This window comes from Suillus clintonianus, assembly GCF_016758775.1.
Source record: "Suillus clintonianus strain FC179 chromosome Unknown DEU56scaffold_5, whole genome shotgun sequence".
Taxonomy (NCBI): Eukaryota; Fungi; Basidiomycota; class Agaricomycetes; order Boletales; family Suillaceae; genus Suillus; species Suillus clintonianus.
The window spans coordinates 259854-285392 of NW_024539229.1; the positions used below are offsets into that span (position 1 = coordinate 259854).

At 48.1% G+C, this 25539-nt stretch overlaps 8 protein-coding genes across 8 annotated transcripts; 4 read left to right on the forward strand and 4 right to left on the reverse strand.

The window, feature by feature from the left end:
* Window positions 1-13: 13 nt before the first annotated feature.
* On the reverse strand, window positions 14-2951 carry DEU56DRAFT_726109 (uncharacterized protein; the record flags this gene model as incomplete). The annotated part of the gene is made up of 7 exons (XM_041347906.1): window positions 14-924; window positions 974-1163; window positions 1220-1296; window positions 1345-1807; window positions 1862-2102; window positions 2154-2292; window positions 2348-2951. The coding sequence occupies 7 exons, from the start codon at window positions 2949-2951 to the stop codon at window positions 14-16; spliced, it is 2625 nt and encodes an 874-aa protein (XP_041213985.1).
* Window positions 2952-3756: 805 nt separating this feature from the next.
* DEU56DRAFT_427196 (uncharacterized protein) lies at window positions 3757-5753 on the reverse strand. The gene is made up of 4 exons (XM_041346178.1): window positions 5397-5753; window positions 4675-5229; window positions 4566-4617; window positions 3757-4508 (listed from the first exon to the last, which is right to left on the reverse strand). Exons 1-4 carry the CDS (start codon window positions 5502-5504, stop codon window positions 3976-3978), a joined length of 1248 nt encoding a protein of 415 aa, XP_041213986.1. The 5' UTR covers window positions 5505-5753; the 3' UTR covers window positions 3757-3975.
* Window positions 5754-6363: 610 nt separating this feature from the next.
* Window positions 6364-8528, reverse strand: DEU56DRAFT_868461 (uncharacterized protein; the record flags this gene model as incomplete). Its single annotated transcript, XM_041355491.1, has 5 exons — window positions 6364-6613; window positions 6665-6779; window positions 6834-7459; window positions 7513-8141; window positions 8214-8528. 5 exons carry the CDS (start codon window positions 8526-8528, stop codon window positions 6364-6366), a joined length of 1935 nt encoding a protein of 644 aa, XP_041213987.1.
* Window positions 8529-9910: 1382 nt separating this feature from the next.
* On the forward strand, window positions 9911-10833 carry DEU56DRAFT_771652 (GatB YqeY domain-containing protein). Its single transcript, XM_041351479.1, has 5 exons — window positions 9911-10063; window positions 10117-10160; window positions 10227-10259; window positions 10323-10421; window positions 10481-10833. The coding sequence occupies exons 1-5, from the start codon at window positions 9967-9969 to the stop codon at window positions 10757-10759; spliced, it is 552 nt and encodes a 183-aa protein (XP_041213988.1). The 5' UTR covers window positions 9911-9966; the 3' UTR covers window positions 10760-10833.
* Window positions 10815-13590, reverse strand: DEU56DRAFT_771657 (uncharacterized protein). Its single transcript, XM_041351480.1, has 8 exons — window positions 13528-13590; window positions 13223-13473; window positions 13078-13170; window positions 12877-13029; window positions 12668-12826; window positions 12469-12619; window positions 12014-12419; window positions 10815-11956 (listed from the first exon to the last, which is right to left on the reverse strand). The coding sequence occupies exons 2-8, from the start codon at window positions 13409-13411 to the stop codon at window positions 10942-10944; spliced, it is 2166 nt and encodes a 721-aa protein (XP_041213989.1). The 5' UTR covers window positions 13412-13473; window positions 13528-13590; the 3' UTR covers window positions 10815-10941.
* DEU56DRAFT_771678 (amidohydrolase family-domain-containing protein) lies at window positions 13580-17000 on the forward strand. Its single transcript, XM_041351481.1, has 18 exons — window positions 13580-13733; window positions 13787-14021; window positions 14076-14387; window positions 14456-14554; window positions 14608-14679; window positions 14737-14861; window positions 14915-15080; window positions 15137-15299; window positions 15349-15373; window positions 15422-15545; window positions 15595-15620; window positions 15670-15777; window positions 15836-15989; window positions 16043-16070; window positions 16133-16166; window positions 16222-16394; window positions 16446-16486; window positions 16543-17000. The coding sequence occupies exons 3-18, from the start codon at window positions 14078-14080 to the stop codon at window positions 16725-16727; spliced, it is 1833 nt and encodes a 610-aa protein (XP_041213990.1). The 5' UTR covers window positions 13580-13733; window positions 13787-14021; window positions 14076-14077; the 3' UTR covers window positions 16728-17000.
* Window positions 17001-17144: 144 nt separating this feature from the next.
* Window positions 17145-22167, forward strand: DEU56DRAFT_951421 (P-loop containing nucleoside triphosphate hydrolase protein; the record flags this gene model as incomplete). Its single annotated transcript, XM_041359151.1, has 31 exons — window positions 17145-17302; window positions 17353-17451; window positions 17516-17872; window positions 17919-18017; window positions 18070-18396; window positions 18443-18517; window positions 18571-18641; window positions 18695-18770; window positions 18825-18846; window positions 18896-18923; window positions 18973-19046; window positions 19098-19123; window positions 19174-19249; window positions 19299-19345; window positions 19391-19411; window positions 19464-19495; window positions 19542-19663; window positions 19718-19745; window positions 19801-19907; window positions 19956-20028; window positions 20076-20354; window positions 20408-20451; window positions 20499-20602; window positions 20658-20725; window positions 20779-20872; window positions 20926-20958; window positions 21007-21065; window positions 21119-21163; window positions 21264-21325; window positions 21378-21605; window positions 21666-22167. The coding sequence occupies 31 exons, from the start codon at window positions 17145-17147 to the stop codon at window positions 21990-21992; spliced, it is 3261 nt and encodes a 1086-aa protein (XP_041213991.1). The 3' UTR covers window positions 21993-22167.
* A 138-nt stretch (window positions 22168-22305) lies between these two features.
* DEU56DRAFT_771728 (uncharacterized protein) lies at window positions 22306-25189 on the forward strand. The gene is made up of 5 exons (XM_041351482.1): window positions 22306-22349; window positions 22401-22742; window positions 22790-22905; window positions 22959-23136; window positions 23185-25189. Exons 1-5 carry the CDS (start codon window positions 22326-22328, stop codon window positions 24961-24963), a joined length of 2439 nt encoding a protein of 812 aa, XP_041213992.1. The 5' UTR covers window positions 22306-22325; the 3' UTR covers window positions 24964-25189.
* Window positions 25190-25539: the final 350 nt, after the last annotated feature.

Genomic DNA, 25539 nt, shown 5'->3' on the forward strand with positions numbered 1-25539 from the left:
ATATTTTGAATGATTAATGATCGCTGTCACTTGCATTACTATCGGATTCATCGTTGCCCCAGACAGCAAAAGCGCGAGGATGGTGTTGGTCGTAATCCTTCGAATCAACTCGATGGTGGTTTCTGCGTCCCGAGAGCGTATCTGCCATAGTGGGAGTTTGAAGATTGTCGTCAAATTCCCTGTCCCTAGGAATGCGACTACGACCACTTGAATATTGCTCCCGAGAATGTATATCATCCCGAGCACCGCGTTGAGCGACGTCCATGTTGGACAATGAGTCGTCCGAGGAATTTGAGAGCGCGGGGGAGGGCGTTCGTAATTGATGGTCCATGTGGTGGGGATTGATATGAGGTGGTCGATGTGTGGGCCCAGCGAACCGTCCTGGAGTATCAACACCAGAACGCAAACCCGACCTTGACCGCGAACGTGATTTAGCCGAGCGAGAGAATTTGAGGCGACGTCCTTGAGTGAGCGCAAGCGCAGCCAACTCCGGTGTCGAGAGCAAATCATCATCCGTCTGGGAGCCCGCTTCCTCGCGGGCTTTTGCAAAACCGACTGCAGCATCTCTGGCATTTAGCTCGTTCGGAATTTGGGTCCCAGTACGTCCACTAGTCGAAGCCTCGGGCGAAGAGTCGTCAATGTCAAATTTGTCATCTTCCTCGTCAGACGTTGTCTCATCCTCCTCTTCGTCCTCCAGATTTTCATCGAACATATCATCTTGTTTGATTTGTTCAGGCCTCCTCGTTTTCCCTGTGCTAGATTTCCGCGATGGGCCCTCTTCGACTACGACAAACGATTTTTGACGCTCGCGTTCATTCCACTTCAGGGTTCGTGAGATGGCATGGAACCAGTCAGTTGACTGTTTGTCCGCGCAAACAGTCGGGAAAGGGTATTTGGAAGCAGTTATTTTGATATGGTCACCCTCTGCAAACGAAGTAAGCGGCTGAATGAAAGGTAACAACTAACAACAAACGTTGCAGTTCCACTCGGCCTCGGCCGTCGAAAGACACCCAAGCGGTGCTACGAGAATTGTATGGGACACATATGCGCAGCTCCATGCTGTCGGGAAGAAGCATGGGACGGAAGGATAGCGTGTGAGGGCAGATGGGACTGATGAGGATTGCAGGTATCTCAGGGTGAACCAAGGACCCTCCGGCAGATAACTACACCGAGAAAGGAGTTAATATCGGTCTCCGACCAGTGCTGGTGAGAAGCTTACTGAATAAGCAGTGGAACCTGTGGGCGTGGCTACACAAAGCCCATCGGCTTGCACGGTTGTCATATGGTGTTCGTCACCTTCAGAACGATAAACAAATACCCTAAATATTAGAAGATGTAACGCACCAAATAACTCAAGCAAGCTGACATAGGGACTAGGTCCTCGGTCCACCACGAGATCGTTGAGAACCTCAAACGTCTCAACTGGTCTTGTTGTGAAGCACATGATCTCCCTATCCCTCGGGCACTTGCCGCCCTCCGAGGTTGTAAAACCGCCAGACCAGCCTCCTTCAAGTGCCTCCCACCCTCCTTTGTTGACATCCTTCATCATAATTTCACCCGTTTCACCCTTCTTCACAGCCTTGCGGGACTTTCCCTTGTCGAACACAGCACGGTAGACCGTACAAGTAAATCGCATGCGCAAGTTGACACGAATTCCTGAGTCGATGGCTGAGTCCACAACCGCTTGATAGTCAGCGAAGTCGAAATTAGTCAGGAAGCCAAGGGAGCCGAGTGCGAAAGGGAGGACAGGAGGAACAATTCGCTGGAAGAGCCATGACGTAAACAGAACAGTGCCATCTCCTCCAAGCTAAGAACCGAAATCAGTGGACTCAACGAGACGCAAGCGAGGTAAGCCGCTTACCGTAATGACAAAATCGAACAGATGTGGACTATTGCTGCACATATCACTCGTCCAGTATCGTAGTTGGCCCTCCTGGTGTCCGTTTAAGTCATCTTGATGAGTGGACGATGAGGACAGGGAAGAGAGAGAATTGCTGCTGGACGACCGTCTTCGTGGAATAGGCTCAAAAAATTCTGGATGATCTCTCTGTATGCCTTCGGCATCGAACCTCCTCGAGTTTCGCAGTTGATGGTCTACATAGCTATCAAAAGATTTGTAAAACACCAAAAATGATACAACGCTCAAAACTCACACAATAAGGCCTCGACTCCCTTGACGAGGTTTGAGCATAAGATACAATGCAAGCTCGCGCGTCAGCTTAATAAGACGGTTGTCCCTGGCCTTGGTCACGATGAGGACACTTTGGATATTAGATCTTATTCGAGCACGCCCTGAAAGAGAATGGTTGTTAAGTAGTTCGAAGGTCTGAACAGGAACAGCACTCACCGAGCTGCTTGCTCATTTCGCGAACCCCGACTGCTGTCTCTGCCAGCTGTTTCGTCAGGTTGCCGCCATACGTATCGCTGTCGTCATTTTCCGGGAGCGCATGGTTGCCCCCATCAGGGCAAGGCAACTCAACGTGGTGTTGGGCCCGATTATGTTGTTGAAGAGCCTTGGCGACGCCGACATCTGACCCAAGCACCTCGTTATCCTTTGAATGAACTTCAAGCCAATCCTGTAGCGATGCTCCTTTATCTAGGTGTGAATGCACGAAGCAAGGTGATTTTGCGGATAGATTCCTGTGATCGATAGGCATTGATAGTGATGAAATGGGACTGCTTAAGCTCGAGCTTGAAATTGACCTGGGCGATTCGATAGATGCAGGTGATACAGCGAAGTCGCGGCGAATTGCTGATGTTATGGGATTATCGCATCCTGGACTTAGCCGTTGTGCCACTGCCTTTGCCACTGCGGGCGACTGTTCTACCACAACATCATGATGCCAGGTGATATTCGTATGCAACGACGACAACGACGATAATAGCGATGGCCGACTGTTTCTTCTCGATAACGAGGGTCGAATCACGTTTTCTGTAGGCAATTGGGCCATACCGTCCGCTGGTCCCTTTGCTGGCGAAGTTGGTGGGGTGGAATAGGTTTCAACCTCCTCAGACATTTCAGGCTGCTAGAAATACGTAGTCGTCCTTCAAATATCTCCGGGGATTATAGGGAAACGCAGCTGGGAAGTTAGTAATCTCCTTTGATTCCCAAATGTCTTTACACTTTATATTTGGCTTTGCCTGTCTCGACAGAAGAGTCTCCCAGACAACTCAGATGTACGTCGCAGCCACCTTGATGGCTGATACGAGTCTGATACGTCTCTCGACGGCACTGTCTAGAGTCTAGACAAGATTTTCATTTCCAGCACTGTCTAGCATCGCCATAGGACACAAGGCATCATTTACACGACGAACGTGTTGCATATTCTTCTCACAACGGTCCTGACCTCTGGGACCCTTCACACCAAATTCTAAATGTAATCTGGCACTACAGATTACACGAGGCATCTCTTCCCATCTAAACATCCTGCGAGGAACACTTCCACCTGCATTCTGCACAGGTGTCCAGTTGTGACTAGGGACTCTGGGGCTGTTCGTTTGATGATATGTTGTCAATGCTGTTTCCCGTTTGATCATCAATCACTCATTTGGAATTTGCAGTCTCAATGTTTTAACGCATCACGGCCCTGCTTACGGAGGGACTATGCGATCAGCGGCCTGGGTACTCTGTTTGGTATGCAAGTAATTCATAAGGCGGCCTTGCTGAATTTCTACAGCACCCAGTAATGACTTCTCCGAACAACTCTTTCAGCAAAGCTCACCCAGGCTGACCCACGATTGATTCCGGACCACTATATTGCCATGGCAAAGTTACGATTATACCTGTGGATGTTGCAACTTGCGGCCTCTGAGTCTCAAGATTCTGGGTGAAGGATTGCAATTGGCGAACGGACTTATCAGATAATCAGCCACGAACACACAAGTCCCCCTGAACCCCCATTATTAGCGTGCTCTGATTTCGACGCCTATGAAGTGCCATAGTAACCAAGTGGGTCGTCATGCTGCTAAACGCGACTAAAAGAATACTGTACCCCGCAAAACAAATCTCTCCAGCTTTCTGTAATCTAGTCGGTCTTTGGCCACCGCCCACAGCCAGATATCTAGTTCGGGCAATGTAATATCTTTCAGCCATGCTTGCTCTTCACTTAGTTGTACATCGCCCCTCGCAAACTCGACTATTTTCTCGCAAGCGTGTACGGCAGCCGCACGCAAAATATAAGCCTGCTCATTCGTGAGTACAGGACCATCCTTTGGGGGCGTTTTCTTTGTATCTTCCGCAACCACCTGTGAAGCCACAGGAGGTAAAGCCAAGAGAGCGTTAATCTTATCTTCACTCTCGGCACCAGGGAACAACTTGTCAAGTCCGTGAGATGTTGCGCCAGTCAGGTCCAAAACTCCCAAATGGACCAAAAGGGACGGCAAAACATTATCGGTGAACACGGGTGCCTGAGCTGTGCTGGGGATGGGAAACGGTGGCGAAGCCGCAGAACCAAAACGAATCTTCACTGCATGGATCAGAAAAAGTGCCTTTTTGAAGCAGTACACCGCTTCCAAAGATTGATGAGCACAAGGACAATCTTGACTGTGATCAGCCGCCCACTCACGTTTCCCGTTAACAACCGCCATATCGCGGAAAGCTGGAATAGCTCTGATAAGCTGGTTCAAAAGAATTGGTTATTCGGTGGTTGCGAGGGGTAAAAAATCGCGGCCCACCCTATCTAGCACAATTCCGAGACTTGCATTAGGATCGGCCTTTGCCCCCTCCTTCAAACTCTCCAAAACAAAGCTCCCTAATTCTGGATACCCTGAAGCGTCGAGGATCTGACCCGTCTCGGTGAGGGTCGAGCTGATCAGTTTCACCAACTCATATATTGGTCCACCAAGCTCCCCGACCGTGACACCCTCGATCTTTTCATGAGGTCGTTCGACGTGGATCGACACACCCATATGTTGTGCGACTTGCTGCTCACTCATCGTCTTCATGCCTTTCGCAGAAAGCAAATCTCCCTGCCCTGTCGCAGAGGACAGATAAAGAGAGAATGTGAATGCCCGTATATTATCCCATGCACCTCGTCCCGTCTGTTCGTGAAGTGGCACCCGATAGCCGGAAGCGAAATTGAGGAGAGAAAGAACAGACAGAAAGTTTAGCTCTGATAAGACTGAGGGGAACTTGAGGGGGAATGCAAGCCCATGGGAGGCTGAGATACGATGAAACGAGGATAGAAATGACGGAGATTCCAGGAGGCGTCTGACAGCGGCATCTTCGACCTAACATGTCAACCAGTCAAAGGTTGTTCGCAAAACGAAATTTGTGGCAGATCAACGCCAAGTCTGTAGGAGAGATTGCAAAAGGACAACAACAAATGTAGGCAGTAGATTGAGGCGAAGCACAAAGACAGAGCTAAATGTGTGTAGAGTCACATCAAAAAGCTCACCTTGATATGCGCGGCTGTTGTCACGGTCTTGCAAGACTCTTTGATGGATGAGATGACCATCCCAGGCGAGGGGAAATCAGGTTTCACCGGTCCCAAACCGCTGTGCATCTTGTGTATATGCAAGACTGTGAAAGTACAAGACACCTATGACTACCGTATGATGATCAGACCTTGTCCGAGATTGAAAGATTGAATCCGAGTCAGGTCGCAGTTCGATTCGACACTGTTCCGCAGCCTTTTTTTAATACGTCGAGCAAAAAATTGATCTAGTCACTAAAAAGCAACCAAGTGTCAAATATTGGGGGCCTGCTGAGGGAGTGGGCACTGGACAGTCTGGACTTGGTTCAGGTCTGAGGTAGGGAGAGCGAGCGGTGGCAAGGGTCAGATTCATAATAACACAGTGTTTGGGGTCTCGAGCTAGCGTGGCAAACCGAAACAGCCGAACCGTTGAGATGTCCTTGTAGACAGGCTACAAGCTGTTCCTTGTGCATCAGGTAAATTTCGTCCGAAGCACAAGCTAGCACGAGGTCTTCGTGAGCCGGATGGTGATCCCCTGCAAATCAGGACGTCCGAGTCCGAAAATCCCCCCAATTTTGGACAGGAAGGCCACCACAGTTGCCACAGCCTGACGATAGAAGATCTCGCCTGATATAAAGTATTAATTCTCCCCATACTGCGTTCGCGAGATGGAGGGGCATACACACTATCAGGCCCACGAGCGACCAGCACCCTTTTCAATCCTCTATATATGTACTTACATATTTACTTCACTTATGATTGACTATGAAGTGTAAGTACCCCGAAGTTTCAGTGCTTCAGTACGACTGCTTAATACTTGGAAGTTAGCGGACACGTTGGCATATTATTTCAGTTCCTAGGAGTAAACAGCTAGTCATCAATTATCATACGAGGCGAGTGATGTTACAAATTTAATCAATGAGCTGACTTCTACGTCTAGACGTTTTGTTTAGAATTTAACCTCCCCAGATGTTTCACCGGCATATGTGTATGCCATGTGGTCTCGTAACAGGCTGTTTGGACCCTCTGGACCCTGCCCGTGACCTTGACCGGCATATTCGGATGGGCGGTCTACCCACTCAATGTTCGTGCCCCAAAGCTTGAAGAATTTCTCAATAGTGCTTTGAGGATGCTTCTTCGAAGCGAGCAGGTATTCGTACACCGCGCGCCATGCGCTGTCCAACGCCCCGACGACCCACCTGCAGCCATGAATTGTAATCATCGAAATAACATAACTGCTTCTCACTCACGCATGACGGGTACTGATGGCCTCTCCAGCGAAATGTAACCTCTTGTTATGATTTGGTACAGTGAGAGCCGTGTACAAATCCTTGAAATCTCCGGGTCCGAAGAATGCAAAGGCACCTGTAGCGGAGGGAGTGAGCATTGATTGGGCCACATCGGTGTTCACGGACTCACCCATGGTGAGCGGGTTGTGATTCCAGTCCCATGCATGCATGTCCACGTACTGATCTGACATTTTATCATAATGGACACCGTGTACTTCTGCGAGATTGCGCAGCACGAGTTCCTTCAGTTGCTCATTATACTCTGTTTTACCGGTGTTGATGAGCGATCCCAAGCGTTCAGCGTCATTTGTCCAACAGTAGCTTGCGATCAGGACTGTGGACGGCGAGCTAGATTCAACTCCATAAGAGGGGTAGACAATAGTTCGGATGGGAAGGTCGGTGAACGATTGACCTCCTACGATATGGAACCATTCCGTCCACCACGCTGATTTGAAGCGGACCCCAACCTTGATTGAAGGACCGTATTGCAACTTGCGCAGAGAATTTTTCTGCATCACGTTTAAACCAGCACCGGAGAGATCAATGGTCCGCAGGACCGGCAGAGGGATAGTGAATATAACGTGCGAATATGTGCGCGGGCTGTATTCGCCCTGCACAGACACCTTCATGGTGTCCGAGTCGGTGCCTTCACCCTCGGAGACTCTCGTGACCCTTTTGTTGAGCTTGATGATATGGTTGTCGCCATTAGTAGTAATATATTTCCTCATGTAGTCGATGAGCACTTGAGAACCGCCACTATGTACGGGAAATTGTGAGAGCATGAGTTTGCAGACAGGAGGTGCGCTTACTCGAAACACTTCCATTCTACGTCTCCAAAGTTCTGCGACCCAACCTTGGCGAATGCAAGCGCTTCGAGAACATTTTCAGTCAACCCGCGGTCATACCAGCCGGTGCTCTTGTCAAATGTCTCGCACCAATTGATAACGTTGGTGGCAAGATGCATAGGCGGGAGTTCGAGACTGACGCTAGGAATGTACTTGAACGACATGTATGCACGAAGCGAGTATGCATCGTTCTTCATCATGACGTCCCAACCCCTACGGACATGCTGCTCTAAGTCCCCCGTGAGCATGCGGGCGAATGGCTCGATGACGTCTCCAACGATCTTCTCAACTCCCACAGCAACAAATTCAGACTCTACACCCATTTCCTGGGCGCGGAAATCAGGAGGGGATGTTAGATCACGGACGTCAGGATGGGGCGTCTGGTATCTTTCATTGTTGAAGTAGAGGAAAGATCCTCCTTCCTTTGCCGTGAAGTAGTAATCGATAAGTTTATCCTTTAGAGGTACAGCGAGCCTCCTAGAGTCGCTGAACTTTGAGTAGTTGATTAACTCGCCCAAGCGCCTCATGACCCCAGGCTTGTAATTGCCTTCAGAGTCCTTCTGCGGCAGGGGGAACCTCATGGCGCCAACATCCTAGTCAGCGGAAAAGTCAAGAGGTTACATAGTGAATGTCTTTGGCGCAGTAGCATCGAATGAGTGACATACGTAGTAGTCGTAATCATTACCATTCGGGAAGCTGTAGGTGAAGAGGCGGCCGCCGATGCGGTCCGACGCCTCCAAGATCTCGTACTTGATGTCCAGCAAATCTAACATGAGGGCGGTATATAGACCGCCAACTCCTGCGCCTAAAATTCCAACCGGGTGGTTTGTCTCGTGATAGCCATCCTCGGAGAGCGGTAATTGCAAGGCCTGTTGAGGACCAGCCCCGAAGTGTACAGGAAGCTTTTTGAGGAGAACATCATCATAATCTTCGATGACATTTCGACCCCAGTAGCCAAGCACATCTCCTTCGTAGTCCATGGTGAGTGGAAGTGGTATTGAAGATTGGGTGTGTTAGATGAGTCGTCTGGTATGAACAGACCGAAAACCACCTTATATACTGTGCTTTCGTTCGGAGAATGAGAAGGGTTGGGTTCTGTGACCACAAGGAACATTTGGACAGGAAAACTCGAACATAATTTCTCCAGTGAACTCTAGAATCGATTGTCCGAGCGTTAGAATGTAATCTTTGAAAGAGAAAACTTCCATATCTAAGCTTACGACCTAGGCGCTGAAAACCAGTTCCAAGATGGTCAAAAAGCTCAAAAAACTTAATGGGAATGTGGTCAAGATGATTTCTGGCGCTTGAAGAGATCCGACATATCTGAGGTACCTTCAAGCATGGCTGGCGACTATCAAAACACTATCACCAGATAAACCTAAGCCGGCCCAAAATACTGCCCCCAATTCAGCCTATTTTGCAATGTCACGCAGCCAAAGTACTTACCTGCTCGGGTTTGCTCCACCCCCGTCTCCATTTAAGACTGTGCATATGACCGTATTGCTGAATTGAGGTGTTCTCATCTGGAATAGCGGCGGTATCTCCTGAGGAAAGTCCTCAGTGTTACATAGCAGTAGACAAACGTTCAATGTCAGATATCTTGGTTCAATGCAGCTTCCATTGAGAGGATAGAACACTGTGGCGAAAAGTACTGCAAGATTCGAGTCAGCAGTCAATATTCGAAGTTCATGACCAAGAACGTATCACGAAATGTGAATGGCAAGATAGCTACTTCATCAAATTCGCGCATTACCTCAATATCGCCGTGACATGGCGCCATGATACCAAGGTCCAAGTTGTCGTCGTCCTGATCAATTTGAGACGTGGCCGAGATGCATCTCGACTCTGCAGGGACTCTGAATGCAATCAACTGTTTCGAAACTTGTCAGATGACAGTGCGATCAATGACTTGACCGTCTCAATCAAGTATCATGCATCGTGTTTGCCCTTGCGGTTGGAGTGTAAGTATGCCATAGGGACAAATTGGTATCGGCACTGGCAAAATTGAAGTGCTGAATCTGATAATCATGATCAGTCTGAAAAGGTTTTGCCGGCCGCCTTGAACAAATTTTCAACTCTGGAAAATCACAAAAAGTTCTAGAAACGTACGATGTATATATAATGATATATAGACGCTGACTGCTCCGTGAGCGAATCGGGAGTTCGAAGAAGGAACCCTTGAGCGTCATGTCTGGAGTCGGAGTCTTTGAGAATACACGACTCTCGAGCCGTATCAAGGGGCGCCGCAAGGCCCTGCAAGGCCCCGCATGGGACAAGTTTGAAAGTAACTTAGCCAATGTACTTTAAAGTTAGTGATTTAGCGCTCGCGGAGTTTGAAATCTGTCGGACCCGTTATGATTTCAACAACTCCAATGAAAATTACAAAAAATAATTGTTGTTGGTCGACGATCCATCATCATGATCTTAGCTCTTCCTTTACGTTCGTTGAGACAACCCCTTTGCAAAATGCTAATAATGTCCCGTGCTTTATCTGTGGCCACGTTGGGGGTATCAGGTTAGCGCACGTCTAGCCACAAAATTATGTACTAGGCTAACAAAGTTACGCAGATATCCGCCAACAACTAATGTCCGGAGTCAAGACCGCTATGAAGGTGACCATCCCGTTGAACCAATACTATTCACCTGTCAATAAAACCCTTCACGCATTCATCAAATAGGCCAAGGATTCAATGACTTCCATGACTCTACGCGTGAGCTTTTATCCCCAACAATGAAGCCGAAGGTTCTAACTTCTGAGGCGCCTGTTAACGCAGACCATTCTCTCGGAAGTCTATGCCGCTGACAAGTTAGCTGGTTCACCTGTGTCATCCCCCGCTATAATCGCGATCCTACGAAGGGCCACCTTACGACGTGTTGGTCTAGAATTCCATTTTATTGATATTTCCGTCACCTGATTTGTTTTCATGTGCAGCACGACTCCGCCAATCAATTCGTCAAGGCTTCCAGACCTGACTTGGCACAAAAAGAGCAACGCGAAGCGGACATTATTGCGCCTTTCTTACCCCCTTTAATGTCGGAAGCGGATATCGACCGCGTTCTTAACGAGGTGATTGCTGAAACAACACTCGATGGAGATTCCCGCAAAATCCTTGGGCAAGTGTACAAAACCTTCTACTCTAAAGTAGATAAATCGAACGTTGACACCGAAACTGTAAAGCGCAAGGCTGAAGCGCTCTTGTTGAACGTTTGAATAATTACCCATTAGTACACAACTTTCCATAGAGCCGGATCAGAATATTATGAGAGAGAGAGAGCATTTCTATATTTCTATACCCCAGTTAAGACGCGGTGCCCTATCAGGGCCGTGCTGGAGGATATTGTAAGAGGGTAAAGGAGAATAATATTCGACGTTGTAACAACAGTGTAGGTATGTTACATATGCTCGTCAGTAGCAGAGGAGTGTGGCGTATCATGTGGTTCCATGACAGCTGACGGTGTGTTGCTGGAAACTGGCAAGGCACTTCGTACTCGCGTGAGATCCTCCACACAACGACTAACTGCAACTGAAACTCCTTCGAGTATCCTGAGTCTCTCGTCAATGGCTTCTCGAGTAATCTGATCCATGAGCATTAGCTGCTCGTCCGTCAGATTGGGTGGCAGTCCACGTAATGGCGTCTGAACGGTGCCCGCGGGGACGGAAGCGCTGAGACTTGGCAGACGTACTAAATCATCATGTGGTGATGGTGGGACTGGCTGCCACAAGTGAGTGTGGGACGGGTCAGCGCCTAGTGATGTTCCCATTGATGGGGGAATTTCATGGGCGTGTAATGGGATGAAAGAAGGGATTGTCAAGCCTGAATCTGGCATAGCAGAAGAAACATTGGCATCAGAATGTGGCGCGTCTGGCGCCTCACCAGATGAAGGCTTGGCAGCAAGTGTGTCATTGGCTAACGCAGGTGCCTCATCATTGGATCTCCGGGTATTCTTGTTTCCAAATCGCTGTGATGCAGCGGAGGCAGCGGCATCTCGGGGATTCAGACGTGAGTTACCAGCGATGGCCGAGGGTTGATCTGAGGCACCCGAAGGCTCGTCACCAAACCATCGGGCATCCATACCCCACTGACGCCATTGTCCATCGAGGCCAGTGAACCCAGCAAAGCGAGGCACAGGCTGCGGGGTAGTCGGAGCTTGAGATGCGTCCCGTGATGGTGGCGCGCCCTGGTACTGGATGTTATATTGAATAACGACACCTGGGGCTTGCCCGGGCAACCACCCCTGAGCAACTGCATTTGGTGGAGGTTGATTGTTAACGTTGCGCTGTGCCTGCGGTTGGTTTCCTGGGGCCACCGGGTTGCCAAAATTATTTGGTTGTCCAGGTATAACTCCTACCTGAGCACCCGCAGCACGCTGCTGTTCTTGCGCGGGATTCTCAAGCACACTGCGTCGACTGTCAAGAAAAATTACCCTGAGCGATCTCAAGATTCCGCAGTACGAATTAACGCACCAAGTAGGGCAGCTTTGCTGGCGCTCAAGCCATGATCGAAGGCAATAAAAATGGAAAATATGGCCGCATGGTAGCTTCTTTGGGGTGGTGTTAGGGCCATCAGAATTCTGCTGGGCAGGGTTGGAGCCGGAATCGCCTTCCTGATTCCCAGAGACGCCCTGGACAAACATCTCCTCGCGACAGATAATGCAAGTCCGATCTGTCATAGCTGACATTTCTTCCTCGCTCGCGTCCGGGTAGCGCTCATCCATGTTGCGGGTGGCAGCTCTGTATCGGACAAGCGCGCGCAATCGTGTCACAAATGACCGCCCAGTGAGATAAACATCTCGGATGATGTTCAGCGGCAACCCATAGAACGCCACGATAAGGAGGAAGAATAGAAGGTAGGTGGTGAGTTTCAAAAAATCTAAAAAAAATGTTTATGAAGGTTTGGAATCGATATGGATATTGCGTACCGGTGACCAATTCGATATAGAATACCCACATGCTTTTATTTTGCCATGGAGGCGCATTCTCGCCACCCCTTTGTCTTGCACGTCTCAAATCGATAACGCAAACGCAATACTTTGCGGTAGTATTCATAGCGCTCGCCATCAAGATAGCGTACTGAAAAGAATGTTAGATATCACTTAACGGGGAACGGACAACACGTGCCTCGCTGGCAAACATCATCATGCCCCCTATGCCATTTTTCAATGTACTTTCGACCGCGACCGCAAACATGAGTAGGTCTATGCACCAGAGTATGACAAATAGACTGGTCATTCGAACATGAAAAAGTGTGGGAGGGCCAGGATATGGACGTTGGTCCATCTAGATTATGACTAAACGCATTGCAGGACTGGATGAAGTAGGACACATACCCACTCAATTCGGTCCGAAGCAAGCCAGTGGAATGACCTGACAAACAGCAAAAAGCCGAACATCAAGGCAAACGGAATATCAAAGTCATCCCTGAAGATTGTGAATGCCAGCAAAGACTCCGTGACGAAAAACCATAGACGGTCATATAGGCGCTAGTGATAATTAAGCGCAAAGATGAAAGTTAACTCAATAAAAGCTACCTCCACCTCCTGAGGACGAAGGGCGCCAAAGAATATCTGTTGCACGAGCTGTCCGCACAGCAATGCAACAAGAAGGCCGAAATTCGCAAGGATCTGGAATCTGTTTTAGTACACCATGAATTATCACAATTAATAAACCACGCACCAATACACTTCTATTACTCTTTGAAAGATAAATTGCCACAGAATAGAAATTACTGTGACATCGGAGTGCATTTGTGATGGTCGCCGAAACTGCAATTGTAGACACTAGACCATAGAGCAGAACCTTGTGAGAATTGAACGAAGCCACAATGGGGCGAGCTCTCTGCCCTAGAAAATCATTGAGGGGCATTCCCGGAAATGCTGGAAGGGAGAATAGTGAAGCTGAACAGATTGTTGGACGACCTAGTAGGCCTAGTAGTACTGTGGTGAAGCGCTGAATGCGTGTCATAAACCCGAAGTTCTCACGGTCACGTCACTAGCTGGTTTTCAAATTTGCTTCTGGTCTTTTCCGCTCGGACTGAGTTGAATCTGGGACCCGACGATGCCATAGTCCGACATCACCAAGACCACTTTCGTCAAGTGCTAGATGTTTGAAGTTCAAGAGACGCACTTCCTAAATGCGGCGGGAACGAGGATTCTGCAAACAATATGCTGGCATGTCTTTAAATTGGGTAATGACCGTAAGTCGGATCATGTTCCCGACCAAAAATTCAAACGATTCCAGGGTTGTCACAATCGCCTACCACTACTTGCAGGCACAATATCCTGAATTTTTAAAAGCGCCTCTCGGGGTTCGGATTCTAAACACTTGCTGTGCAATGACGCCAGTAGCGTTCTATTCCTTCGGAATACTCGTGAGATTCCATCCTGACGGGTTTATATAAAATGTCAACAAACCTTGGCTTCCATCCCCATCATCCAAAACGTCTTGAATTTGTTTCTCCTTGTACAACTGAAAGGTGGAGTGGTCCTTGAATATTCTGCATATATAATACTGAGGGGTATTGTACCAGCCATGTCTGAACTGCGTAAGCGCCAGGGCCCTGACAAATTTGCTGATACGGGCCCTCAGAATATTCTGCCCGGCAGGAGTACTTCTATACCTGGGGTGCTGTCTGGATTTGGCCCCTGTCGTCTTGTCACCCTGGTATTTCTCGCTGTCTTTGCGGCTTGGTTCCTATCCCCCGAGGGAACTTCGCCACTCTCACGATCATACGCAGTTTGCTCCCCTTCGGGTGCTCGGGTTTATACTGTGGATCAGGCTGCCCCAAACGTTCAGTGCCTTGTTGTGGATGGATCTTTAATCCTGGACACTGGTTCCTTGGGTATGTAAAAACAGACAAAACCAACACAAAAAGCTAAATCAAACGTATCAATAATTTTATGACGCTAGAGGATGTCATGGCACATTGGGTTGCCAGTGGTCGTCTTCGTTCCTCTCTTCAAATTCGTTATTTGGACAAATCTTCAATCGTGGTTCCGGGGCTTAGTGGTAAGCTGCGAGAAAAGAAATAATTTTTCTAGAATGACTTTTCAACACTTTAGATTCACATGCACACATTCTTGAATACGGTGCAAATAGACAACTTCCCCTCGGAGGTGGAAAGACGATCAAAGGTTTGCATAAGATTTACTTCGTCCCGGGAACGATCTGAGTAGTGTATCTGCATTTAGACACAGTTGCACTGGTCCGACGATATATTTTGGACAACAATGACATACTCAATGACCCTTCAAAATTTATTGAAGGTTGGGGATGGGATCATACTTCTTGGCCAGTGGAAGAATGGCCAACCTCAGTGAGCTTTACAAAACCATGTGCTATACAACTCTAAAGTTCGTTGCTTTGCAGGATGCCCTAGAGACGGACCCGATCGTCCGTGGCCGGCCAGTCGTCCTACAAAGCAAGGATGGCCATGCGTTATGGATTTCGAAGAAAGCTCTTACGTTAAGCTCCCCGTGGCCATCGGAAGTAGAAGGTGGTGTCATTGTGAAAGATTCGTTTGGCAATCCGACCGGTTCCATTCTTTCCTTGTGAACACATGGCCTAAAAATAGCTGATACTAATGACCAGGTGTTCTTCTTGACAATGCCCAGGACCTTGTGAAGAGACCGGCTCCAACTGAACAAGACCTGCTGAGACGCTTCAATGCCACAGTAAAGGATGCCTTGTCCTGTGGTTTAACCTCCATCCATGATGCGGGGTTCAATCCTGTTTCACTTGAGTTCTTCAGAAGGTCTACCAAGCATCATTGTGTAAAAACACACTTAACATTATTCACGCAGGCAAGCGGCGGCAGGAAATCTTCCCGTAGGTACACAGGGATACCATCACCGTGTAATTCTAAACAGCCCATAGGTTCGAATTTATGGGATGAGATACTTCGATGAAAGCGTCCCTTATTGGGGAAACCTCTCAAAACCAATCATCAATGCAGGAAATGGCAGGCTAAATGCTCGCAGTGTCAAGATGTTTGCTGATGGTAACACGATGGTGATAGTACTAAGCCATCAGACTGACTTTTTATTCAGGTGCTTTACGCTCTGGTGGAGCAGCGGTGAGGAGCTCCTTGCATGCTTTTCCATTTTTTTCATGATGTCCCTCAGCTGAACGAGCCGTACTGCGATAACCCCCACACGAAAGGATTCATGCGTTTGGACCCCAAAGTCTTGACTGATGTTATACCCAAATATCTGAGAGATGGATGGCAGGTTGTAAGTGCTGATTATCACAAAAACAAAACAAAACACTCATTTGCTTTTTGTCTGGAAGAATGTCCATGCTATCGGGGATTATGCCAATGGTGTGGTTCTGGACACATTCGAAACTGCCTTGAAGGACGTCAATGTCACAGCACTCAGACCTCGCCTGGAACATGCTCAGATTTTGACAAAGACCGACATGGAACGTGTCGGAAAGCTTGGAGGTGAGCGTTCTAGCATCATCGATGTCAATGGAAGTAGAATTGTAGTCATACAGTGATTGCCAGCATTCAACCTACTCATGCGTACGTCAAATTTGCCATCCGAATGTGTTCGCTGATGTGAATGTGTCATATGGACGGAATAGCATCAGTGATATGTGGTTTGCAGAAGACCGTCTTGTGAGTTCATGTGAATCACGGCTACACGCTTTTATAGTTGTTCATCATTTTCTAGGGCTCTGAGCGGGTGAAGGGTTTATATGCCTTCCGCTCCTTACTTGACCACGGTTCTCGACTTGCCTTTGGTTCTGATTTCCCGGTGGAAGACATGAACCCGCTCTCTGGATTCTATGCAGCCATTACCAGACTGTCTCCTGAAGGACAATCACCCAGCGGCCCGTCGGGATGGTATGGGTTTTTTGTCGAAAATTTCTCGTTCAACCCATATATGTTTCGTAGGTTTCCAGAACAACGATTGACTCGCATGGAAGCCTTAAGAGGTACTTTACGAGAATACTCAGATATGAGCGCTGCTGATATGGAAAACAATCAATAGGCATGACGATTGATGCTGCGTATGCTTCATTTACCGAAAGCAACTTGGGTTCCCTTGTTCCGGGAAAACGGGCGGACTATGTGGTGTTGTCGCAGGACATAATGACCATCCCTGTCGATCGAATTTTGAACACCAAAGTTCAAGCTACGGTGATCGATGGGCGTCTTGCCTTTGGGCAGGTCTAGGACGTAGTGGATGGAGGTGTGCTAGGGTGTATCCAAAGCAATCGACTTGGAGTTCTAATATACACGGGATGGACCTCCTTGCTTACCGGGCCCCCTTGCTTACCCCCAAAATACTATATTTTCTTTTCTTTCCTTTTTTACTTTTCTTTTGATGTTCTTGGTTTACTTTTGAATTTGAAGTGCAATCGATTGTGTTAGTTTATTGATTTTTCGTTTGATGTTCTTGGTTTACTTTTGAATTTGTAGTGCAATCGATTGTGTTAGTTTATTGATGAGAATCTTTGTGACGGAAATAACCGAAGTCAGTCGACGCGCCACCAACGCGTCGCGACACGTCTCGATATTTGCGGCATTCCGGAGCAAGCTTCCTCGTCTTCTTCTTTTAAGTCAACTCTAAGACTTTCACTTCATAATTCAATGCCAGCCTACCAGTCGCCACTTACGGGCGATAAACGAAAGCTGCCACTTGATACATCCAGCAGGAAGAAAGTCGCGATCGAGAATGCCATCGGAGGTCCCTCGGCGTGTCGTGCAAGCAACAGTCATGGAGGAGAGGAGTACTGGATGATTCAGTGGTTTGTGGGACTCCCAATTTGAGTACTTCATGCTCACCACAAGTTACCAGGAGATTACCCCAGTACAAGAAACACAAAACCTGGGATGGTGATGCCGTCCTAGTTCTCACAGGCATCAGAGGGTCGATGTTCGATCTAGAAGGAAAGATGTACGTTTCTTTACTGGGCAAGAAAACCGAGGGTCCAGGTTAATTTGCGTTGTCGCGCTAATAGAATGGGAGCCGGGTCCTTAAATGCGCCAAAGGCTGAGGAAAACGGAGAGTATCAATTTGGAGGGAAAGAAATCAGGATCGACCATCCAATTTCTCGTGGAGAATACATGTCTGGAAAGTGCTATGGTCGAGGAAGCATGCCATCTCCTGCAATGACTGGGAATAACTTCGTGAAACCCTCTTTGCGCATCGCTCCCTTGCCGTCAACAAAGATGAATGTACCTTACAAGACACCATTGAAAGCCGTAGACAAGAGGGCTATTGATCTTCATCCTGTCAACCTTCTGTCTGCACGGGATATCCCCTCCGCCGGCTCTTCGAAAGCAAAGACGACAGCTACTTACTGGACTGCTAACTGGTGAGTGACTAGCGAGAATATATTGCACGTATGCTGACTCTCAAAGGCGGAAGCCGCAGAGCAAGAAGCACAAGACTTGGGATGGCGATGCATTCGTTAGCCATGTCGGCGACAAGCTCACTGTGATATCAGAAAAGGGGAAAATGTAAGTTGGATCTGATTGGTTCGTCATACACCTCACTGAACGGTCGTCGCAGACTTGGCCGTAAGGAATGGGATGGACTTGCTCTACACAACGGATACAGCTTCAGCGCCGGTGGCAAACAGATCGAGTTGGACTCGCAAGTACCAGCATCGCGAATGCCTTCCATCACTGGGGTGGAAGATGAAGTTCCGGGGCCAGAGGAAGATGTGCAGTTAGTGCAATCTTCACCATCCAAGCCCTCGTTTCTGCTTCACGCGAAGGGCGCTCTCCTTGGCAAAGAGAATGACATCATAACTGCATCTCCAGGCGCTTCAAAAGCGTTCGTGCCCCCCGCATCGTTCTATGGCCAGAAGCCAAATAAGAAGCCGAATGACCCGTTGTAAGTTCCTTCAGTACCTTGTTACCGAGGATTCTAAACTGGCTAGGCATGATCCCGAAGCAGAGGGAGCAATCGTCATGAAAGCGACAACCCCAGAACACGCTCGCAAGTTCAACAAGAAGTTCGCTTTTGACATTACGCTTCTCTTGAAGCAAAACTGAGGTATATTTGTAGGAATTTGCCCACTGTAGCTGTCGTCCTAGATCCTATCATTGCAAGACATCTTCGTCCACACCAGGTCGAAGGTATGCATGCTATCTCGATATGTTATATCTGTGGTGGCACAATATTTTTGCAGGCCTCAAATTTCTTTATGAATGTGTCATGGGCCTGCGAAGACACGAGGGTCAAGGGTGCATACTCGCCGACGAGATGTACGTGTTCAATTTGGCCATTTGCGCGCTACATCGTTGATGTGCAGGTTTCAGGGGTCTAGGGAAAACCCTTCAGGTCCATTCGTTCATTTGACATTATTACCGCTCGGTGACAATTTTTACAGACAATTGCTCTTGTGTGGACACTCCTCAGTGAGCTCACTGTTTAATATCTGTGTTACAATCCCCGAACTGGCGACAGAGCAGAACCCATACGTTGGCGCTGGGCCAGCAATCGGCAAGGCCTTGATCGTATGCCCCGTATCGCTGGTCAATGTTCGTTTCTATTCCTCAATTCATCTTCACTATTTTCTGACCTGCAAGCAGAATTGGCGCGCCGAATTTCAAAAGTGGTAGGATAGAATCGTGCTAATGCGAGATGTGATTCAACTCGGACTTTAAGGTTAGGGAAAGATCGCGTTGGTGTTTTCACAGGCGACAAAAACAAGTCCACCATTAAACAATTTCTCAACTCGTATGTGTTGGCACCAGCTGATTGGACTCACCGCTCATTCAAATATTAGACAGTTGCATCAGGTTCTAGTCATTGGGTATGAGAAGCTTCGGACCGTCATGTGAGTGTCGCTTTTCACTGTTGTGCATCTGTTTACACTAGTCAGAGACGACTTGGCATACTGCAAGTGAGCATTCTTTCTACTGCTGTAGTGAATAAAAATCTGATACTCCGTGTAGTCCTCCAATTGGCCTGGTTATTTGTGACGAAGGTCAGTTGATGCGGGTAGAATATACCTGCCATTGACTCCTCTGCAGGACACAGACTGAAGTCATCAAATACTAAGACCTCGACAATGTTTAAATCACTACGCACTGTTCGAAGAATCATCCTGTCCGGTACTCCCATTCAGAATGATTTAGGTGAATTCCATGCGATGGTGAGCACGAGGCACCTGTTTTTGTCAACCGTCCAAGTGCTAACCTAATCAAAGGTGGACTTTTGTAACCCAGGGCTGCTTGGTGAGCTGCATTGACTTACTTCACAAGGGAAAATCAAATACAGAGATATTCGTAGATGATCACGCTACATTCCGTAAAGTTTACGAGGTTCCTATCCTCAAAAGTAGAGTACCGGATTGCACGGATAAGGAACTCGAGCTTGGTGAGGCTCGGTCAGCTCAGGTTTGTGGAACTTTTGTGTTCCGTTCAGCTGCTGAAGAGCACCAAAAGTTATCTTTGATCGCGAAAAGCTTCGTATTGCGTCGGGAAGCCAACATTCTCAAGAATTATCTTCCGCCAAAACGTACCTTTTTTTCTACCTGTAGTTCGACTATCTGACGTTCTGAACAGATGAATATGTCGTGTTTGTCACCCCAACGCAACTGCAATTGTCCATATTCTCGGCTATTCTTAACCCCGATAAGCTAGATAGGCTGATTAACGGACCGACCGCAGAATCGCTTGTTTTGATCAACATGCTCACAAAAATCAGCAATAGTCCCGTGTTGCTCAAGGCTCAAGCAGATAAAGCAAAAGCGACAAACACAGATGCAATTCGCCGCCCGGGCATTGATGAAGCCTTGAGTTTGTTACCTAAAGATACCCGTGTCGACGACTTCTCCATGAGCGGTGGGCCCCATGTTCTCCAATGAGGTCTATTGGCTGATCGATCTTCATATCAGGCAAGCTTCTGGCGTTGTCGAACCTTCTCAAAGTCATCAGAGAGGTAAGTCTGCTTGACTAACGGCACAGCATTATTTGACCGCCATTTAGCGCACCCGAGAAAAATGCATCATTGTTTCACATTATACATCAACCCTCAATTTGATCGAAGCCTTCTGCAAGAAGAAATCTTATACTTACTTCCGGCTTGACGGGTACAGATTTTTATTCCCAGTTGTAGTATTTTCGTCTCACATCACACCGCCATAGTCAGACACCAGCAGCAAAAAGGCAGGAGTATGTGAACACCTTCAATAAATCATCACAACACAGCCATTGTAGGTTACTCAATTCGCACTTCTCAGCGCCAATCTGACTATGATGAGGAAAGTTCTATTCCTGCTGAGTTCAAAGGCGGGCGGCGTTGGGCTCAACCTTATCGGCGCGTCAAGATTATGTTTGATAGATTCCGATTGGAATCCGAGGTGTGTGGCGTATATAATGATAGGATGGCCCTAAATGCAATCTCCCATTCAAGTCATGACCTCCAGTCCATGGCACGAATTCATCGGTAAATAAGCAATCATCGAAAATATTTTATCCTTATCAAATATGACAGTGATGGACAGAAACGGCCAGTTTTCATCTATCGCTTTCTAACTGCAGGAACAATCGATGGTGAGAGCCTCTTCTGATAAGGTTTGTAACGCGCTTATATTGCTTCCGGGAAGAGAAAATCTATCAGAGACAGGTGACCAAGATTGGACTTAGCAACTGTGAGTGAATTATCTGTTCTCTCGGGTTCCGGCTCTAAATTGTCGGCGTCAAGCTCTTATGGGCTCAGTAAGCCGATATTTTGTCGTTTACCTGGCGGAGTTTATACTATCAAATTCAAGGGGTCATCTGGCTCAAAGTCAGACTCATTTTCACGGAAAGATGTACTTCTTTTTTACTCATGATATGACCGATGTTTGATGCCCCGATTTGTAGCTTCGGGACATTTTCCGAGTCCATCCTGAGACAGGCTGCAATACCCATGACCTTTTAGATTGCGGATGCGATACCGGTTCAAAGCATATCAACGACGACATGACGGGTGTCTCGGGGAACAATATAGATGTCGGTGAGGATGACGACAACAACGACGATTTAGCAGAAACTGGCTTCGTCAATGCGTCGCAAGTCAAACCTCGCCATATCGAGAAGATGGATGGAGCAGTAAGGATATAAATTCTGTTGTTCACCATGCACATAATTATGCTAAACATGGTTCTGTAGTACATGAAGAAGAAACAGGCGGAGCTTGCATCACTCGGAGAGTGGACACACATCAATTGCCTGCAGAGATTGACGAGCGACAATATCCACGATGACATTCTCCGTCATCTGGTGCCCTCAAGTGTGAGCGAAGAGAAGGAAGACCTCGCGCAGCCGCAATCAAGGATTGATTCACTATTATCGGCCGTTGACCTGGACAACATTACAGCTATGGACGAAGCGACTCAAACTTTATCCGTTCGCGATGTCCCTGGCGGCACAATTTCGTTCCTTTTCGAGAAGACATCCGTCTCTACTATGGAAGAGAATAATGTGGAAGAGGGCTAAATGTTTTGATCATACCTTTGTTCTTGATACTCACGACCTCCAGATTGTCCACCCTACATACGATTTTTTTTCTAACAATCCAAAAGAACTAGACCTTGAAAAATAATCACCTGCGAGAACTCTTGGTTTGGATCTAGATCTGATCGTCAATATCTTTCTAAGTGATGAAAAACACAACAACCACTCTAGCAGTAGTAACCTGTACCTGCAGCTTTGTCAAATCTCGCGAGTCACGAAGCACGTGACCGTGACGTTTCGTGTTTACTATATGAATTTCGGCTTCATGAACATGACCTCCTGCCAATTATCGCAAGTACTCGTAACTCTTCAGCGATGGGTGTCCAAGGCCTTTGGGAGGTAACGTGGTTTCGCTCTTCTCTAACAGATTGTTCTGACTCAACTGCGCAGGTCGTGAACAAAGCGGGACAATCTCGGTCGCTCGCCAATCTAGCAATTATTGAAGGATTTGAAAAGAATCATTCCGGGAAACGCGCCTTTCGTATTGGCATTGATGCCAGTATATGGTATCAACACTGTGTACACAGCAAAGGCGGCGAGAACCCAGAACTCCGCCTGTTGTTCTTTCGTTTATGCTCGTTGGCGCGACTACCCTTTCTACCACTCTTTGTTTTTGATGGCGATGAAAGACCCAAGATAAAGCGAGGCAGCAAGATGGGGAAAACGGGATCTCATAGCCTTACGTCTGGTATGAAGAAACTGTTGGACATATTTGGCATAGAATGGAGAATGGTGGGGTGTTCATGATTCGAACACACTCGACTGCTGATGCTTTCCAGGCTCTCGGTGAAGCAGAAGCCGAGCTAGCTCATCTCAACAGATACGGCGTTATCGACGCAGTTATGACGGATGATGTGGACGCGCTCGTCTTCGGTGCTCTTCGGGTCATCAAGAAGTAAGCCTGGCTGCCTCTGCAATACTAAGTTACGCATAATTTCCTGTCCACAGTTCAAGTCTAACCCTTTCTGGGAACAAGTCCAACCCCGCTTTGGACTCGGAGGGCAAACCCAGCAAACACCATACCATGATATATACAGCGGAAGCTATCAGGAGGCATCCGGAGGTAGGGCTTACGAGAGGGGGGTTTGTTCTCTTTGCCATTCTTGTGAAAGGGGACTACGGTGACGTGCGCAAATTTAACCTGTGTTGAGTCTACCCGTCTAAAATATTTCAGGGTGTAAGGGATATCGGCAAAGGCATCGCGCATGGCTTGGCTCGCTGCGGATTTGGCGATGAACTTCTCGAAATATTTCACCGTCGTTCTATCGAAGACGTCCGTCCAGCACTCGCACGCTGGCGCTCCGGCGTGAACTTGGAATTGCACACCAACTCGCGGAAACAGCTTCGGCACTCGTACCCTGCACTTTCGTTACCACCAGACTTCCCAAATATGCAGATACTCGAGAACTACATCAACCCAATATGCAGCGCCCGCGCGGGAAGGTCAGGTGGTGGCAAAATGCGCGACAATGGAGAGCTGAATCTTGCCCGTGCTGCTGCGTTCTGTGAGGAGAATTTTGGAGAGTGGGGTTACCAGACTGCGATTATAAAGAGGTTTCGGAGTCTGATGTGGGAAGCGGCAGTAATGAGGGTCATCAGGAGAGCTGTGCTTGAAGCTGATGAGAAAGAGAGGACAAAACGTCTCGAGCACGGTGAAAGCACTGTCATCAAAGGGCCACTGACTCCCTCTCCCGCCGAGGCAGTCGGAACACCGGCTTATTTCGTGAAAAAGTATCTCGACATGACAGATGTAGATCGCCGTCGTGCGGCTTTTGCCCCTCAGCCCTCCTTCAGAGGACATAACCCTCGTAACCGGTCATTGATCACGAAGATTCTGGGAACCCGCCAGCATGTATCCACTGATGGCCTTCTGGAGTACGGTGTTGAAATGTGTCCTTCACAGTTGGTGGAAATTGCTCAGTCAGGTATCAAGGGCAAACGACCCGAGTTCGCAGGCAATCCCACTGCTTTGGATGACAACCTAATCGAAAGTAGCTCGCAAGCCACGAAGGGAACTACCAAAAAGTTGCCACCCGATCCACATAGCAATATGCGCGTTTGGATTCCTGTTTCTATGGTCCGGCAGGTCTACCCTGGTCTTGTGGTTGATTATGAAGCCGAACAGGAGAAGAGCATTCGCAAAGCCTCGGGATGCGGTGTGACACGGAGACAAGGAAAGGGTAAAGCAAAGGCTGATCCAGGTACCGAGGACCAGACAAGCCACACCGAACCTTTTACTTCTCCGGTTCGAGTAGCGAGGACGCACTTTCAGTTGGACCGGGAACCCATTCGCGCGCTCGGTCCGGATCGTGAAAGATGTCATACCAGTGGCAGCGACGAACTGCGACCGCAAATTCGTCTCGAGGATTATATACCATCACTCCCTTCTGTCTCAATACGTGCGGATACTCATCCGCCAAGCGTGTTCTTGTTTTCTATGCCTAATCCTGACAATTCTCTGGAGTTGGTATTGGAGGATGTAGAAGACACTGACGGAGCGCCCCAAAACCAGGTCATTGAATTTGATAAAAGGGACTTTCCGAACGATGCGATGGGGTGCAAGGAAACCGCTGGCCCTCAAGCCTTGATGCTAACTCCGAGTGGTACTGACCAAGCGGAAGGTCACATCCACCGGGTCGCAAAGAAGAGGAAAGCAGAGTCGAATTCAGCTCAATCCTACCGTATCAGCTCACCACGTCCTAATGTCTCACACCCTCGCGTTCAGCCAGGTTTCGATCCCAATGTCTTGGAATTATTCAGCGATTCTGAGGAAGAAGAAATTTTTCGGCCGATATCTGTCTCCATCGGGAAATCGCTGAGGCCGCCTTCTACTCTGAAGCATGCCTCAGCCCCTGGTGCGCGCGCACCAAATAGGCAGAACTATCCTCGACCTTCCTACCAGGAGAGCGACTTGACCGTTGACAACGTTGGGATTATAATTGACCTCGCTTGATGCCAAAAGAATAACGTGACGATCCCCCCCTCTTGCATTAAACATTACACCTCAGACCCGCGGGATTGAACGTGGACTTCTATATAATAGTTGTCATTCGTAATAATAATAACTATCTAGCGGCAACTTAACACACATCCCCGCAACCCCTGCCGATCTTTCTGAATATGCACCTGATAGTCCCCAGCCTTTTGTGGCTCATGACAATCGTTTCTGCATCAACCTTTGCAACTCTACGTCGATCGACCAATATTTGTACCATCTGGCTCTTGCTGCGCATGCGCCGCGAATGCAGCAGCTGGCCGAGCACAGTCCGCCAACCAGCTTATTCTCATATGGGCTGATGGCTGACAGCGGAGAATTACCTTGGAGACTACGTCGTACGAGTGCTTCTACCACCCAGTACAGTTGTGCCAGCAAGTTTCGTCGCACGGCGCTATAACATCTCTGTAGCCGTAAGAAAATTCCTCCACTCCAGGCACACAGACGGTGCTGTCGACTCGATAGTCTTCAAGCCCATTACCCCCTATAAACCTGAAACAGTGAGCCTATTCCTCGCAAATTTTTTCAACAACC

Bases quoted from the DNA above. Each gene is read 5' to 3' on its own strand.
- DEU56DRAFT_771652 (XM_041351479.1), top strand. From the start codon at position 9,967: ATGATCTTAGCTCTTCCTTTACGTTCGTTGAGACAACCCCTTTGCAAA. The intron at 10,260-10,322 runs GTGAGCTTTTAT...CTGTTAACGCAG, and splicing joins TGACTTCCATGACTCTACGC to ACCATTCTCTCGGAAGTCTA. The intron at 10,422-10,480 runs GTTGGTCTAGAA...TTTCATGTGCAG, and splicing joins GAAGGGCCACCTTACGACGT to CACGACTCCGCCAATCAATT.
- DEU56DRAFT_427196 (XM_041346178.1), bottom strand. From the start codon at position 5,504: ATGCACAGCGGTTTGGGACCGGTGAAACCTGATTTCCCCTCGCCTGGG. The intron at 5,230-5,396 runs GTGAGCTTTTTG...TTGACATGTTAG, and splicing joins CAACAGCCGCGCATATCAAG to GTCGAAGATGCCGCTGTCAG. The intron at 4,618-4,674 runs GTGGGCCGCGAT...CTTTTGAACCAG, and splicing joins TCGGAATTGTGCTAGATAGG to CTTATCAGAGCTATTCCAGC.
- DEU56DRAFT_771678 (XM_041351481.1), top strand. From the start codon at position 14,078: ATGTCTGAACTGCGTAAGCGCCAGGGCCCTGACAAATTTGCTGATACG. The intron at 14,862-14,914 runs GTGAGCTTTACA...GTTGCTTTGCAG, and splicing joins TGGAAGAATGGCCAACCTCA to GATGCCCTAGAGACGGACCC. The intron at 16,167-16,221 runs GTGAGTTCATGT...ATCATTTTCTAG, and splicing joins GGTTTGCAGAAGACCGTCTT to GGCTCTGAGCGGGTGAAGGG.
- DEU56DRAFT_771657 (XM_041351480.1), bottom strand. From the start codon at position 13,411: ATGCCCCTCAATGATTTTCTAGGGCAGAGAGCTCGCCCCATTGTGGCT. The intron at 12,620-12,667 runs GCACGTGTTGTC...CATTCTTTTCAG, and splicing joins TGATGATGTTTGCCAGCGAG to TACGCTATCTTGATGGCGAG. The intron at 12,420-12,468 runs GTACGCAATATC...CATTTTTTTTAG, and splicing joins CTATATCGAATTGGTCACCG to ATTTTTTGAAACTCACCACC.
- DEU56DRAFT_771728 (XM_041351482.1), top strand. From the start codon at position 22,326: ATGGGTGTCCAAGGCCTTTGGGAG. The intron at 22,350-22,400 runs GTAACGTGGTTT...TCAACTGCGCAG, and splicing joins GTGTCCAAGGCCTTTGGGAG to GTCGTGAACAAAGCGGGACA. The intron at 22,743-22,789 runs GTGGGGTGTTCA...GATGCTTTCCAG, and splicing joins TTGGCATAGAATGGAGAATG to GCTCTCGGTGAAGCAGAAGC.